At 37.3% G+C, this 14,741-nt stretch overlaps 2 protein-coding genes across 2 annotated transcripts; one reads left to right on the forward strand and one right to left on the reverse strand.

Moving 5' to 3' along the window:
- Positions 1-1,762: 1,762 nt before the first annotated feature.
- LOC127416204 (putative deoxyribonuclease tatdn3) lies at positions 1,763-8,343 on the reverse strand. Its single transcript, XM_051655411.1, is given in 6 exon segments — positions 1,763-2,047; positions 2,617-2,679; positions 2,780-2,861; positions 3,098-3,171; positions 3,280-3,312; positions 8,190-8,343. Coding segments are annotated over 6 exon segments (471 nt in total). The 5' UTR covers positions 8,241-8,343; the 3' UTR covers positions 1,763-1,879.
- Positions 8,344-8,434: 91 nt separating this feature from the next.
- Positions 8,435-11,340, forward strand: LOC127416166 (kinetochore-associated protein NSL1 homolog). The gene is made up of 6 exons (XM_051655357.1): positions 8,435-8,624; positions 9,078-9,156; positions 9,442-9,569; positions 10,464-10,518; positions 10,612-10,679; positions 10,901-11,340. The coding sequence occupies exons 1-6, from the start codon at positions 8,463-8,465 to the stop codon at positions 11,141-11,143; spliced, it is 735 nt and encodes a 244-aa protein (XP_051511317.1). The 5' UTR covers positions 8,435-8,462; the 3' UTR covers positions 11,144-11,340.
- Positions 11,341-14,741: the final 3,401 nt, after the last annotated feature.

Here is a 14,741-nt window from a genome sequence, read left to right on the forward strand (position 1 = left end):
TTGCACATCTCCGAGGGCACCATTAACACAGAAAGATATGTACCAATTTTGGAGCGCCATCCAGACGGCGTCTTTTCCAAGGATGTCCTTGCATTTTCCAGCAGGACAACGCCAAACTGCCCAGATTACAAGTGCATGGCTGCGTAAACAAGGAGTGTGGGTGCCATATTGGCTTGCCTGCAATTCTGATATCTCTCCAGTTGAGAATGTGTGGCACATTATGAAGCACACAAAATGCCAACAAAGGTCACATACAATTGCGCAGCTGAAGATCTGCATAATGGATGAAGGGAGGAAATTCTGCTTTCTAAACTTAACAAACTTGTGTCTTCAGTGCCCAAACACTTCATTTGTGTTATTAGAAAAAATGGTGATGCTACACAGTGGTAAACACTTGATTGTCCCAGCTTTTTCAGAGTGTGTTGCACTTGCAATCGTCTGATTTGAAATGAGAGTCTATTTTAAAAAAAAAATAAAAAACATTCACAAGGTAAAACATCAAATAATGTGTTGTTGTAGTGCGTTTAATATACTGTAACACAAGGTGAATAGAATTTTACAAATCACTACTTTTTTTTTTTTATTAGCATTTTCCATTCTGTCCCAACTTTTTTGATACTGGGGTGTAAATGGTTTTGTATCAAATATATTTTATGTCTTTATGGCACACTTGTAATGCTTTTTGATGGCATAGCCTATTTTATGGCAGACTTGGCATGAGTAGGAGAAATGGTTAGAGCATGAGAATCCTTCTCCAACCTGCTCATGTTTGCTGACCGCAGGGGGAAAGGAGAAGCAGAATCCAGCCTGAACACCTTTCATGGCAATCAATGGCTTCCCGGTGAAACTATGCAATAATGCTTGTCTAATCCCTAAAGATATAAAACAAGACTGTGTTTAACTGTGATTTACAAGGTCACCGAGACACAATAATTTGCAAGTCAATTAGAGTTTGATAGCTCCCACTTAGTTCTTTCCTAGTGGCTATGGTAACCTTGGCTGCCGAGCGGGAATGTACATTCATTTTAAGATAAAATAGTGTGCTTTACTAAAGAGTTATGAGCATTAAGAGACCACAAAATGAACTGTCAATTTAGGATGTCCAACATGTTAAAGGGATAGTTCACTCAAAAATAAAAATCTCTCTTCTTTTTCTCACCGTCATCCATCCCAGACTTTCTTTTTTCTGCAGAACACAAACGAAGATTTTTACAAGAATATTTCAGCTCTGTAGGTCCATACAATGCAAGTGAATGGTGACCAAAACTTTGAAGAACCAAAAAGCACATAAAGGCAGCATAAAAGTATTCCATACAACTCCAGTGGTTTAATCCATGTCTTCTGAAGCGATCCAATCGGTTTTAAGTGAGAACAGACCAAAATATAACTCCTTTTTTTGATCTTGCCATTGTGGTCTCTAGGCATAATCATGATTTCAAGCTTGATTACACTTCCTAGTTGACGCATGCACAGAGCACTAGATGGCACTATGAAGTGTAATTGAGCTTGAAATCATGATCACCAAGGAGACTGCTTTCAAGATTTATAATGAAAAAGCAGTTATATTTTAGTCTGTTCTCATCCAAAACCAACTGGATTGCTTCAGAAGTCAAGGATTTAATGACTGGGGTTTTATGTATTACTTTTAATACATTTGCATTTATATGCTTTCTGAAGCTTCAAAGTTTTGTTCACCATTCACTTGGATTGTATGGACCTACAGAGCTGAGATATTCTTCTAAAAATCTTTGTTTGTGTTCAGCAGAAGACAGAAAGTCATACACTTCTGATTTGGCACGAGGGTAAGTAAACGATGAGAGAATTTTCGTTTTTGGGTAAACTATTTCTTTAACCGTTTCTCTGCAACCACAATTTCCTGTTACTTTCTAGTAAAATGTAATATTGCCTTTACACCAACTACACTACACAGTACTCGCAATGGCAAATCCAATTCTTTAGATATTTCAAGATGTATTGTAAAGACTTTTATCTGTTCAACACACTCTTGAGTAGTATGTGCATACCAGGGAGTAAAGTCGAGACCAATCTGTGGAGAAAACAATCCATATTTTGTAAAAAACAGTAGGTTAGCACAACTTATTGAGACACAACTTAAAAAAAGATTCAAAATCACACATATATCTGACTTTAGGGATGTCAGGCCTAGTTCCCCCAATAAAACATGTTTTTTAAGTAGTTTTGTAAAAACATTTTAGTGCTATTTCCCCTTTAAAGAGACTAAATTGTTAGATTGCTATCCTTTTTATTGTTCAGTCATCATTCTTGAACAGCATGGTACACAAATCGAGAGGAAGGGTACATTTTTTCACTTTGTAGTCAGGATTCATTCCACATTCCTTTAACCAAAGTTCATTTAAAAGGTAATCAAAGTAAACACTGAATGTTTTATTTTGGTTTGGCAAGCAGGGTCGTAGCAACTGGAGTAATAGGTGGGAACAATTTAAGGAGCCCACAGTAGGGCCCCAGAATTCCTGGCTACAGCCCAGTTGATAACTCTTGGATCGTTTGGTTTGATATAATATTATTATAAAATCCCCACCAGTGTTTGTTTAAGATGATTTTACAAAAAAAGACATACACACTATCATACTGTACCTCCCCAACTGCAACAATATTATCTCTGCACTTCTGGACCAAAGGAAGGAATTGCTCCAGGTCCTATCTAAACAGAACTAGTGGTTTACTTATCACCAAAAGGTCATACATTGAAACAAATATGAAGCACAAAAAAACTAGGCTTTTTAAATGTTATATTTACGTGAATCTTGACACTATGCAAGTCTTCTCCAGATCCAAGAAGGGGATGAATGGCAAAACAAGGGAAGATAAAACCAGGATATCTAAATAAAAAACTTTAAATATTAGTAAAACTGCAGGTGTTCATTAGTTGTGTATGTTTGTGTAGTGTTCCAAGTACTTGTCTTTGACAAAGGCTACATGGTGCTACTGAGATTTAGGAAACTCATTAGTCCAAGCGCTTGCACAAAATGTTCTTATTAAAAGCTTCTGTTCACCCACAGTGTTTGAAATGGTTATTACAGTGTTGTAGGTAGTATATCTTTAAATAACAACTTACATTTTTGATGTAAAAATGGCTTACTCAAACTCAATGGCTCACTCTGTAACTGCGATCAGAGCTTTAATTCCAGCCTAAAAATTACATTAAATTAACAAAAGATGTCATTGTTGCGACAAATGATTTGAGTATTGTCTGCCAGTTATTATTTATTTATTTTCTTGGGCTTGACAATAGCTTACCTTTTTAGCTCTTAGAATAACATCATCTATGTCCTAGGGGAAGATCATTTTAGACAAAAATTAATTTCATATAAACCCTTAAAACCTACAGGATAGAGCAGGTTTTGTAACAAATTACTGTCCATTTGATTTCAGTTTGGTGTGGCAACAAAGCTTTTGTCAGCAAATTCATACAAACAACACTTTTGTTTACTGAGGTTTACATAAAACACCATATCATTACATTTATCTATGTCTTGATCAATTAAACTCCCTTTGGGGGTAAAAGCACTTCTGCATTAAAGCATATGACTTCTGTATCATTTTAAAATAGAGGAATGTAGCATATAGGGTGAATTCATTTAACATGGGCCATTTGATAAATCCGGTTCTTTTTAGATTTAATAACCAACAATTACTGTTAATAACTTTGAACATTTGTCATTTTGATAGCTTTTACATGAAAAATGCTGAGATTTGCAATAAATAAATAATGGGGAAAAAAATTTATTTTATGAGAAGGGCTTGAGTTGCTGGTTCATATAAGATTTTTAGCAGAACAAAACACTCTGATAAAACGGGCCACCTTCTAAACTGACTTTCAGGGAATATGTTGTTTCTTAATCCTTATATTAAAACTTTTCAAACATTATTGAAAGAATCCAAATGTAAGCCTGGCTGTGTCATATATATATATATATATATTGGATGAAGACCGTGTCCATATATGCACAACAACCAGACACATACACTCACATGCACGCATGCCCTTTTTTTGCACCATGAAAGCTGGGGAGAAATATAAAGGAAATATAGATAAGAAGGTTGCTGCTGTAAAGACTGTGCAAAACCCCACTCTTAGCACACACCCATTCTGAGAGGTTAGAATGGTCCAAATGATTTGAATGAGTTGTAGTACGTACATGCTTTTGCAATGTGGTAAATTAAGCGCTGTTGCATTTTAATGTTTTATTCCACTTTAAAACAATATTTATGCTGGATATGATTTATTGTTCTTATTGTAACACTTACAAGTCCAATTCAATTCCTCTTTCTATCAAACACGCGCACGCACATGCGCGGTTTATTTAAAAAGAAAAATAATAATAATAATCTGAATAAATAATTCATTGTAATCCCATATTCCAAATACTTTTATGCAAAATAAATGTCATTGTCCCTGTATTTGTTCTATTGCTCAAAATTAGGTGTTTGCTGTGCAATTTCACTGGCCCATTTTACCTGAACAAAGTGGTTTTGACATACTTCATTTTTTTTTTTACCCCTAACACTTCAAAAGGACAGACATAATAATAATTTCCCCATGTTTCCCGTTTTCCTCAATACATTCCTTCGCTTTTTCCATGTAACACTGAGCAAACGGCATAGATAGCTTAGAAAGACCAACAATTTCAAACAAAAAAATAACTCCAGTTGTTACACGACAACGAATGCCATATCAAACATATGTAACCTGATTTTGTCTTGATTAAGGTTTGCAAACCCTTAAATAAATAATAAATGTATTATTCAACTATACAGCAACAGAGAAAGCATTAAAAGCATAAGATGACATGTTTACTGATAGTGGCACCTGGTGGCCAAGGTTCAAATCAAATCAAATCACTTTTATTGTCAGACAACCATATACACAAGTGCAATAGTGTGTGAAATTCTTGGGTGCAGTTCCGAGCAACATAGTAGTCGTGACAGTGATGAGACATATACCAATTACAATAAACATCAGATTAACACAACACAATTAAAGTCTAATATACACATAATTACACACAACACAATATACAAATAATAACATTCAATGTACAGTTTACAATACAATATAGAATACACATTATACAATAAAAAAGTATATATAGTATATATAGAATGTACAGTAGGTTGTATTGTACTATATTGACATTCAGGCTGTCGGTTGATAGTAAGTTGCAAGTGTGTTGTTAAGAGAGAATATAATATAATAATAATATAATTTATGACAGTCCAGTGTGAGATATAAGAGTAATAAAGTGCAGTGCTGATGTATTGATCGTGGGAGATCAAGAGTTCAAAAGTCTGACTGCTTGGGGGAAGAAGCTGTCATGAAGTCGGCTGGTGCGGGTCCTGATGCTACGATACCACCTGCCTGATGGTAGCAGTGAGAGCAGCACATGGCTTGGGTGGCTGGAGTCTCTGATGATCCTCTGAGCTTTTTTCACACACCGCCTGGTATATATGTCCTGGAGGGAGGGAATCTCACCTCCGATGATGTGTCTGGCAGTTCGCACCACCCTTTGCAGGGCTTTGCATTTGTGGGCGGTGCTATTGCCGTACCAGGCAGAGATGCAGCCAGTCAGGATACTCTCAGTGCTGATGTAGAACCGTGTGAGGATGTGGCGGTTCATTCCAAACTTCCTCAGCCGTCTCAGGAAGAAGAGGCGCTGATGAGCCTTCTTCACAATGGCTTCAGTGTGGATGAACCATGTGAGTTCCTCAGTGATGTGGACACCCAGGAACTTGAAGCTGCTGACTCTCTACACTGGTGCTCCATTGATGGTGATGGGACTGTGTTCTCCATCTCTTCTCCTGAAGTCCACCACAAGCTCCTTGGTCTTGCTGACGTTGAGGGAGAGGTTGTGCTCCTGACACCAGTGTGTCAGAGTGTGCACCTCCTCTCTGCAGGCTGTTTCATCATTGTCAGTGATCAGACCTACCACCGTCATATCATCAGCAAACTTAAAGATGGCACTGGAGCTGTGTGTTGCCACACAGTCATGTGTGTACAGGGAATACAGGAGTGGGCTGAGAACACAGCCCTGTGGGTCTCCAGTGTTGCTGCCCATTCTAACCACCTGGCGTCTGCTTGACAGGAAGTCCAGGATCCAGCTGCATAGCGAGCTGTTTAAGCCCAGAGTTTCTCATCAAGCTTGGAGGGCACTATGGTGTTGAATGCTGAGCTGTAGTCTACAAACAGCATTCTCACATAAGTGTTCTTTTTTTCCAGGTGGAAGAGAGCAGTGTGTATTGTAGATGCAATGGCATCATCAGTGGAGCGGTTGTTGCGGTAAGCAAACTGCAATGAGTCTAGTGATGGAGGCAGCACAGAGCAGATGTAATCTCTGATTAGTCTCTCAAAGCATTTGCTGATGATGGGGGTCAGAGCAACAGGACGGCAGTCATTTAAGCAAGTGATTTTGGATTGCTTTGGAACAGGCACAATGGTGGACATTTTAAAGCATGTGGGGACTACAGACAAAGAGAGGGAAAGGTTGAAAATGTCCGTAAAAACAACAGCCAGCTGGTTCACGCACGCTCTGATAATGCGGCCTGGAATGCAGTCTGGATCCGCAGCTTTGCTGATATTCACCCGTCGGAAGGATCGGGTTACATCCGCTACAGAGACGGAGAGTGAACTAACCTCTGTAGCTTCGGCTGTGAGAGCTCTCTCCGCGAGGGCAGTGTTATTTCCCTCGAAACAAGCATAAAAAGTATTTAGCTCATCCGGGAGAGAGGCAGCAGTGTTCACAGCGGAGTTTTTATTCCCTTTAAAATCCGTGATGATATTAATTCCCTGCCACATGCTTCTAGAGTTGGTGGTGTTGAACTGTCCTTCAATCTTGTTCCTGTACCGACGTTTTGCTGTTCTGATTTCGGAGGGCATAACTGGCTTGTTTATTCTCCTCCGCATTCCCGGAATTAAAAGCGGAGGTCCGCACATTAAGTGCCATGCGAACATCGCTATTAAAACAAGGTTTCTGGTTTGGATAGATCCGTATTGTTTTGGTCGGAACGACGTCCTCTACGCACTCTCTGATGAAACACGTTACGCTATCAGCTCGATGTCGTCATCAGAGGCGGACCGGAACTTCTCCCAGTCCGCGTGATCAAAACAGTCTTGTAGCGTAGAGTCTGATTGGTCCGACCAGCACTGGATCGTTCTGAGGGTGGGTGCTTCCTGTTTCAGTTTCTGCCTGTAAGCGGGAAGAAGCAGAATGGAAGAGTGGTCCGATTTGCCAAATGGTGGGCGGGGGAGGGATTTGTAGCCATCCCGGAAGGGAGAGTAGCAATGGTCCAAAACCCGGTCCCCTTGTGTGTTAAAACTAATGTGTTGGTAGTATTTTGGTGCGACTGATTTGAAACTGGCTTTATTAAAGTCCCCGGTCACAATGAATGCAGCCTCAGGGTGCGCAGTTTCCTGCTTGCTTATAGTCCCGTACAGTTCCTTGAGTGCCCGGTCTGTGTCGGCTTGTGGCGGGATGTACACAGCAGTGATAATGACCGCTGTGAATTCCCTCGGTAGCCAGAATGGTCGACACAGAAGCATGATCAGGAGAGCAGAAAGTCTTGATAGAACGTACGTTCATCTGACCACACCAGGATTTGTTGAACATAAAACATACACCACCACCTCTGCTTTTACCTGAGAGGTCTTTCTCAGTTGGTACCGCATGCATGTTTTTGAAGAGAGAAAAAAAAAAATTCTGAAGAGAGAAAAAAAAATTTTTTTGAAGAGAGAAAAAAAAATTTGTAAAAGAGAAAAAAAAATGAAGAGAGAACATTTTTTTTTTTGAAGAGAGAAAAAAAAAATTTTTAAGAGAGAAAACATTTTTTTTTGAAGAGAGAAAAAAGTAATTGTTGGAAAAGAGAAAAAAAAAATGTCTGAAGAGAGAGAAAAAAAATTAGGAAGAGAGAAAAAACAATTTAGGAAGAGAGAAAACATTTTAAGACTTGGGCTCAGAAAGGCACTGTTATTATTATTCTTTTTTTCACCTTGCGGTTCAGGGCTTCCATAAAATAGGGACAGTTCTAAACTGTTAGCACCGTTTTTAAAAAGTGGTGACAGATGAGCTCATAAAGACTTTCAAGCGGGTCGCTGTTTATTACTTTATCTAAGAATTTCGCAATAAAAGTGATGACTCTATGATTTTTCTTACCTGTGTAAAGTCGTTTGCTGATATGTGACAGTAAATAAACTCTTTAGCCATTACTTATCATGACTGCATATCAAAACAGCGCAATTTTTGGGAGCACATGTATGTGTAAAAGCAACTTAATTGTTTGCTGGCTATCTTTTCGCTGCGTTGTTTCGTGTTCGTCAATAGAGGGCGGAACGTTTCCTTCACTGAAGTGTTTCTCTCAGGATTTGTTTTGAAGTAGCACGTTCTGCTTCCGCTTCCAGGGTTTATTTTTTAAAAAAAGCGGCAGTCATGGCGGAGGAAGATCGTGCAGATTTTAGAGTAAATGTCAAGTCAAAAAGAATTGTTCGTGAACAGACTGAAAAGTATAAAGAGTTACTAAACACGCTGTTAGATGGCCAGTGTAATATAACCGAGGAGGACAAGGCCAAACTGCTGCAAGAAATGGTTGTGGTATGTTTAGTAAAATTAATATGTAAAATAAATGCTAGGTGAATTATTCTTACTCTTAGTCAAATTTACCATGGGTTTACTACACTAACATCATCTTTACTAACTATGGTATTTTGGCGGAAGTTCATACTAAATAATCTAATAGGTGAGTGAGGAAATCAACCTAATTGTATTGCCTCTGTGGCAGTTGTTATAGTTTTTAAATGTTTAGGCTACTGATGTTTGAAATCATATATACATCGATATTTACAATTGTATTGAGGAGCCATTAGTGGTTCTACCCATAATTTCTAAATAATTTTACTACAAATGTCACAGCTATGGTTACTATAATAACTATGTTACATTTTCATAATGGTGGCTGATGTGCGTCTTTGTTGTTGTTGTTGTTGTTGTTGTTGTTGTTGTTGTTTTCTTCTTTCATTCACTTTATTCGTCTCTTTTAACTTTTAGAATTTTGAGTTCACTGTGCAAGAAAATATAGTAATTGATGGCTTATCATGGGACGAGACATCAGAGGATTATTGTGCAGGTAGGTTATCATCATCTCAACTTATCTCTTTGCAATTTATTCAATAAATGCTCCTTAGTAGCTATTCCCATGTTGTTATCTGCATCTGCATTCTAACCTCCAATTTTGTGGATCACACACTATTTTGTTTAATAACAAATACATGCAGTACATGTATTGCTTATGTGATATGAAAATCTATTGATTTTAAAGGGGTACATAAAAGTTTGACTTGAAAATGTATTTTTGTCTTTTTAAACAAAAATTGATATGTCTTTATAAAAAACACTTGTTTTGAAAATGTAGACTATGAGAGTGAGATAACTGATTTGCTGGATGAGAAGATTGTAGAGACCGCCTGGAAACGCAGCTCTTACCCAAAGCAAATACGCAACCAGGTTGTGCGATCATTGAGAGCGGAGAGGAAACTCATGGTGAGACGTGTTTATTTCCTCTTGAGTCGTACTTATTGTGGATAAACAGAAGGCTCCATTAAAATGATTAAACACAATAAATAAACTCTTGAGGTTTTTTTTAAATGATGACATTCTTTCAGAACGGCACATATAAACTTGATCTGGTTTTGCCATTTGAATATTTTCCTTCCATGTCTACTCAAAATACAGAGACATGAAGGGTAAACAGAAAAGAGTCTTTGAGGAGCTGATGAAAAGAGGCCAATATGATGCATGTCTTTGATCTAGCAGTTAACATAAGGCTAATAGCTGAAGATGCAACTCATTTTAAAGGTGTAATTGTCAAGTGATCTGTTGCAACATTGTAGTGTGTAGTAGACCTGTGGATGTATAACTGTATCTCACCAGTAGAAGGGGCTGATCAGCTAGTCTAGTCAAGAAAACAAACAGAAAACTATATTCTTGAAATAAAAAAATAATAATCTTTATAGGAGATAATTTTGTGGGCAACCATTAAAAATTGAACCGCTGTGGACAATTTCTGGAAATTTTTGGACGTATTTACAGTCATTGCACTCACGATAAGCTATACATGAATGTATAGATAGGCAGGCGTACTGCCTCAGGCCAATAGATGTCATTATACTGTAAATGTTGGACAATTTTGGGACCCTTTTGATGTGACATAAATTGGATGGAAAAAATTGTTAGCAATTTTCTGGAACAATTTTGGATATCAACATTAGTTTAAGTGTCAAATGTTTTGTGCGAGAGCATCCTCAGAAGGATTGATTATTAATTGTACATTTAATTCCTATAAAGCCTTTATGTTTCAATCATTTAAAATATTAATTAAATAAAAATGGTGATGGCAAAATGGGTGGTCACATATGTTTACCTTTCATCTTTTAGGGTTTGTATGAACAGGCACTGAAGCCACAAGACATAAAGCCAGATCCAGTTCAAGGTGTGTGCCGCCTTCCCTTTTTTCAGCCAAAGCATTTTGTATAACAGTGCCCTTTAGAATATTTATTTCACCTGTTAAACATTGTTTTCACAGACACTATCATCAAAAATGTATCTGCTGCTGCCCCGACAATGTTTAAGCAAGCCAGTTCAGTTATGAAGGTACAAATCAATGGTACTCAGTCCTCTTTATGCAATGCTTTAATATATCCAAAGTGCAAGTTACAATAGGCCTGTCCATTTTACCCTGTCATTGACATGTTTGGGAGACTTTCAATACACCAATCAGACAGACGTCTCAGGAATAAAATAAATTATTTATACAAATATTTACACATTTACATTACATTAACATGCTGCATTTTTATTTGAATTCTGTTCAGTCTCTGAAAAGTCTGAAGCAAGCAACAGAGGGCTTACGTCAAGTACTGGACATGCAGCCTTCAACGGAGTCAGAGGAAATCTACAGAGAGGTGTTTGGCAGTTCAGTGAGAGATAACTGTCCAGACCCTCATCACAGGCTTCCCTCCACCATCAAAAGAGCTGCATCTGATGCAGAGTACAGTGCAGACTATGTTTCGGCTCCAAAAATAATCCATAATGAGGCTGATGCTAATAAAATTTAATGTACAGCATGTGTGTCAGCTTTGTGTAAGAATGAGTCTTTTGTATGCTTAATCTTTCCCATGTATTGCATATACATATTTTGTACATATACTTTAGACTGAAATAAGTGTCGCATTTTCGTCCCTCCATTAAATCCAATAAATTACATTTTTGGAGAACTGCTATACTGTTGTGGTCCAGGTTCACCCCACAAGGTGTTGTTGGTCTACCAGAGATGGTTTGCAAATGAACTGACTCTGAACTTTATTATCATTGTCATTTGTTTGGCCCTGTCAAACAAAATGAACGAGTCAAACGTCAAATTACGGTGGGCTGCTTGGAAAAAAAGCATTACAATACGATAACGTCGAAAGTCCGTCTTCACTGACTGCTGCTGTTTACACTGGCACTGAACTCGATACTAAAGGCGTCCTCGAGAGCACCACGTGACTTCAAAGAACATCCGCCGAGCAAGCATTTGCAAGAAATCACCAATGTCAACCCACAAGATGGTGATTGACACTCAGTTAAAACATGTAGAACTTTGTGCTAATTGAAACGTCCTCGTAGTTTTGCACGTTTGTCTTAATTTTCCTTTCAGTTTAGTGAACGCGTCTGGGCGCACGTGTTCTGTTACACCTGTCATGTCACTTTTCAATGCGACTAGTAACTTAAATCAAAATGATGCTCCAACTTTACGGTTGTTTCGAAAAAGCGAGGTAGGTCACTACTTTACTAATTTATTTGAACTGATTTTATGCTCTTAGTCTTTTGCATTGATTTTGTAAAATAATTGTAATCTTACAATTACTAATACACTTTTAAACTCATAATTAATTGCATAAGTTAAAAGATAAGTTTAAAAAATAAGGCCTATATCTTTTGTAAAACTTTAGAAGTACAATTTAGTTGTTGTTAGCCTACTAAAAGACTTTAGAAAATATACAAACTCACCTTTTATATATGCCACCCAAAATTACCAATTCTGTGAGGTTTTGTGTGTGTGTGTGAGAGAGAGTTCACTGTGTCTGCTTTGTTTAGTTTCAGTAATAAGGTAGTCCTAAATGTAGAATAAGCACATTTTACATTTTTGCACTATATCTATGTCACTAGTCAAATAGGCAAATTCATGACCGTGTGAACTTTATACAAAAAGTCAGATTTACTCAAAATAGGATAATATGATATCCATGTACAATGTACACATTAATGAATAAGTATCAGGAAAGTATATCATTCTTTGGTCCCCTGTGGCCTGTTATATTTATTCTGATTAAGAGTTCTGATGATGATGAGAAGAGATTGAAAAGGAGAGAAAAGAACCGTGTGGCTGCACAAAGGAGCCGAAAAAAACAAACCCAGAGAGCTGATGAACTGCATGAGGTTTGCATTTTATTAGTTATTGATTTCATGAGTCATTCTTCTCAGTAACATGCAGAGATTTATTTGCTAAGGGTTCACATGAAGGTTATATTTATGAGGTTTGTGGGCAGAAGTTGGAAAAAAAACATGAAATACACATTGTTGTTGCTCTGACTGATGTGGTTTTTTGCACTGAAATTTCTCTAATCAGGCTTATGAGTGTCTGGAACAAGAGAACAGTCTGCTGAGGAAGGAAGTTCAGTTGTTAATAGAGGAACAGCAACGCTTGACAGATGCCCTCAAAGCCCACGAGCCTTTGTGCCCTGTCCTGAACTGTATGGCCACAACATCAAGATCCATAGTACAAACTGATTTATATGTCTAGATAGGGCCACACACATTTGATGCTCATATTGTATGAATTTCCATTCAGGGGTCAATTAAATATATTGGCAATATTTTAAAATAGAGTTCTATGATAAGTAGTTATTGCAAAATAAACCTCGGCAGGGTGATCAGGACATGTATCAGCCTAAAGGGGTTTATTTTTCTGATAACAACTGGCTGACTGTACATTATCCCACTTATTACACGGCTACTGACAAAATAAATAAATACGTGTACATAAAATATTGATTTGCATTGAAATTATGTGAGAAGAAAAAAATCGCTGAACAGCTGAAATCCACTTCCGATATGCATCAGTGTTATGTTGGTGTTTATTCTGTGCAAATGACCACGTGACTGCTCATTATCCAGACTATTACAAGACTACTTGCCAAATAAATAAATAAATTGACATGAAACAGTGATTTGCATTGTAATTATGTAATCATGTGAGAAGAAAGAAATCAAAGAACAGCTAAATTCTACTGCCGGTTTGCGTCAGAGTTCTGTTTTTGTTATTTCTGACTGCTCGTTATCCAGCTCATCAAAAGACTACTTGCCCAATAAATAAATAAAAGCACATGAAACTTTTATTTAAGTTGAAATTATTTTATTAGCTTACTTGTAAAGATCGCACAGTGATCCAAGAAGTAGTAAAGATGACTCTCAATGCCTGGATGAGCAGTCTGATATGTGGATGTGCGGTTGTTACTCAGACCACTAAATGGTGCCATTGACCAATCAGAATCGAGTATTCCAGAGAGCCGTGTAATAATATTAGTTAATGCTTTAGATATAATTTTAGTAATGAACAGGTCACCATTAAGTTTCATTGTATGGAGAAAAAGATGAAAGTGAATGGTGACTGAGACTAATATTCTGCCAAACATCTCCTTTTGTGTTCTATGGAAGGAAGAAATTCATACAGGTTTAGAACAACATTTGCATGAGTATAACAGAATTGTAGTTTTTGGATGAGCTATTTCTGTAAATAACATTAATGTATACAATCTTATTATAAAGTAAACCTATATTCAATTATAAACTTATAAAGTTTTACCAGTATATCTATTTCAATGTAATTCTTGTATGCTAATGATAACAACCACAATTTGTGTTCTTTATAACTAAAATGTATTAAAGGTGCTATAAGTGATTTTAGCGTTCTGAAGCTTTCACGTGACTGAGCCGTTGAAATAGCCACGCCCCCTCATTCCAAAACTTCGCTCTCCAAAGATAATTTTGAGACCAAAACCGAGCAAAAGAGCAGCATTGTTTGTTCCTGTGGCTGTCAAATTCAACAGTGGCACAATAGCACCCTCAACTGACAAACATTATGACAGCCTCAGTGATCCGCTTCAAATGCAACACTATGAGAATGAGCAAAATTATTGACAGGTGAAAAGCGTCAATGTCTGCAGTCTGCGGACACATTTTTGTTTGCTGTTTACAGCTAGAGCTACAGCTGTCACAGAGACCGGTGAAATATCTCAGGACACTTATTTCATTCATATCTTTAATGGAGTAGAAACATTTTTGCATTCTTTTCCATGAAAAAATCTCTTACAGCACCTTTAATTCATGAGTTCAGTTTACAGTGTTTTCAGTCAGACTCAGGATACAAATGAATGATTGTCAAATTGTTTAAGCTTGAAATTTTTCTTGCATTATGTTATCCCACGGTCATGGCTCATGTGAATACATCCACTAACCACTAACTAAACCATTTGATGTACCACAACTAGTTGGGCTGTGAATGAATGACATGACATCTGTTTTAAGAGAATTATTTGACCAAAATACCCAACGTGAGTTTAAAAACTCTGTGACAACATGTTTGTTATGCCTGCACATTATTGTAAAGGATTA

The sequence above is a fragment of the Myxocyprinus asiaticus genome, chromosome 25 (genome assembly GCF_019703515.2).
Source record: "Myxocyprinus asiaticus isolate MX2 ecotype Aquarium Trade chromosome 25, UBuf_Myxa_2, whole genome shotgun sequence".
Classification (NCBI taxonomy): domain Eukaryota; kingdom Metazoa; phylum Chordata; class Actinopteri; order Cypriniformes; family Catostomidae; genus Myxocyprinus; species Myxocyprinus asiaticus.

Coding starts and splice junctions, on each gene's coding strand:
- LOC127416166 (XM_051655357.1), top strand. CDS start 8,463: ATGGCGGAGGAAGATCGTGCAGATTTTAGAGTAAATGTCAAGTCAAAA. Junction 9,157..9,441: donor ATCAGAGGATTATTGTGCAG/GTAGGTTATCAT, acceptor TTGAAAATGTAG/ACTATGAGAGTGAGATAACT. Junction 9,570..10,463: donor GAGCGGAGAGGAAACTCATG/GTGAGACGTGTT, acceptor TTCATCTTTTAG/GGTTTGTATGAACAGGCACT.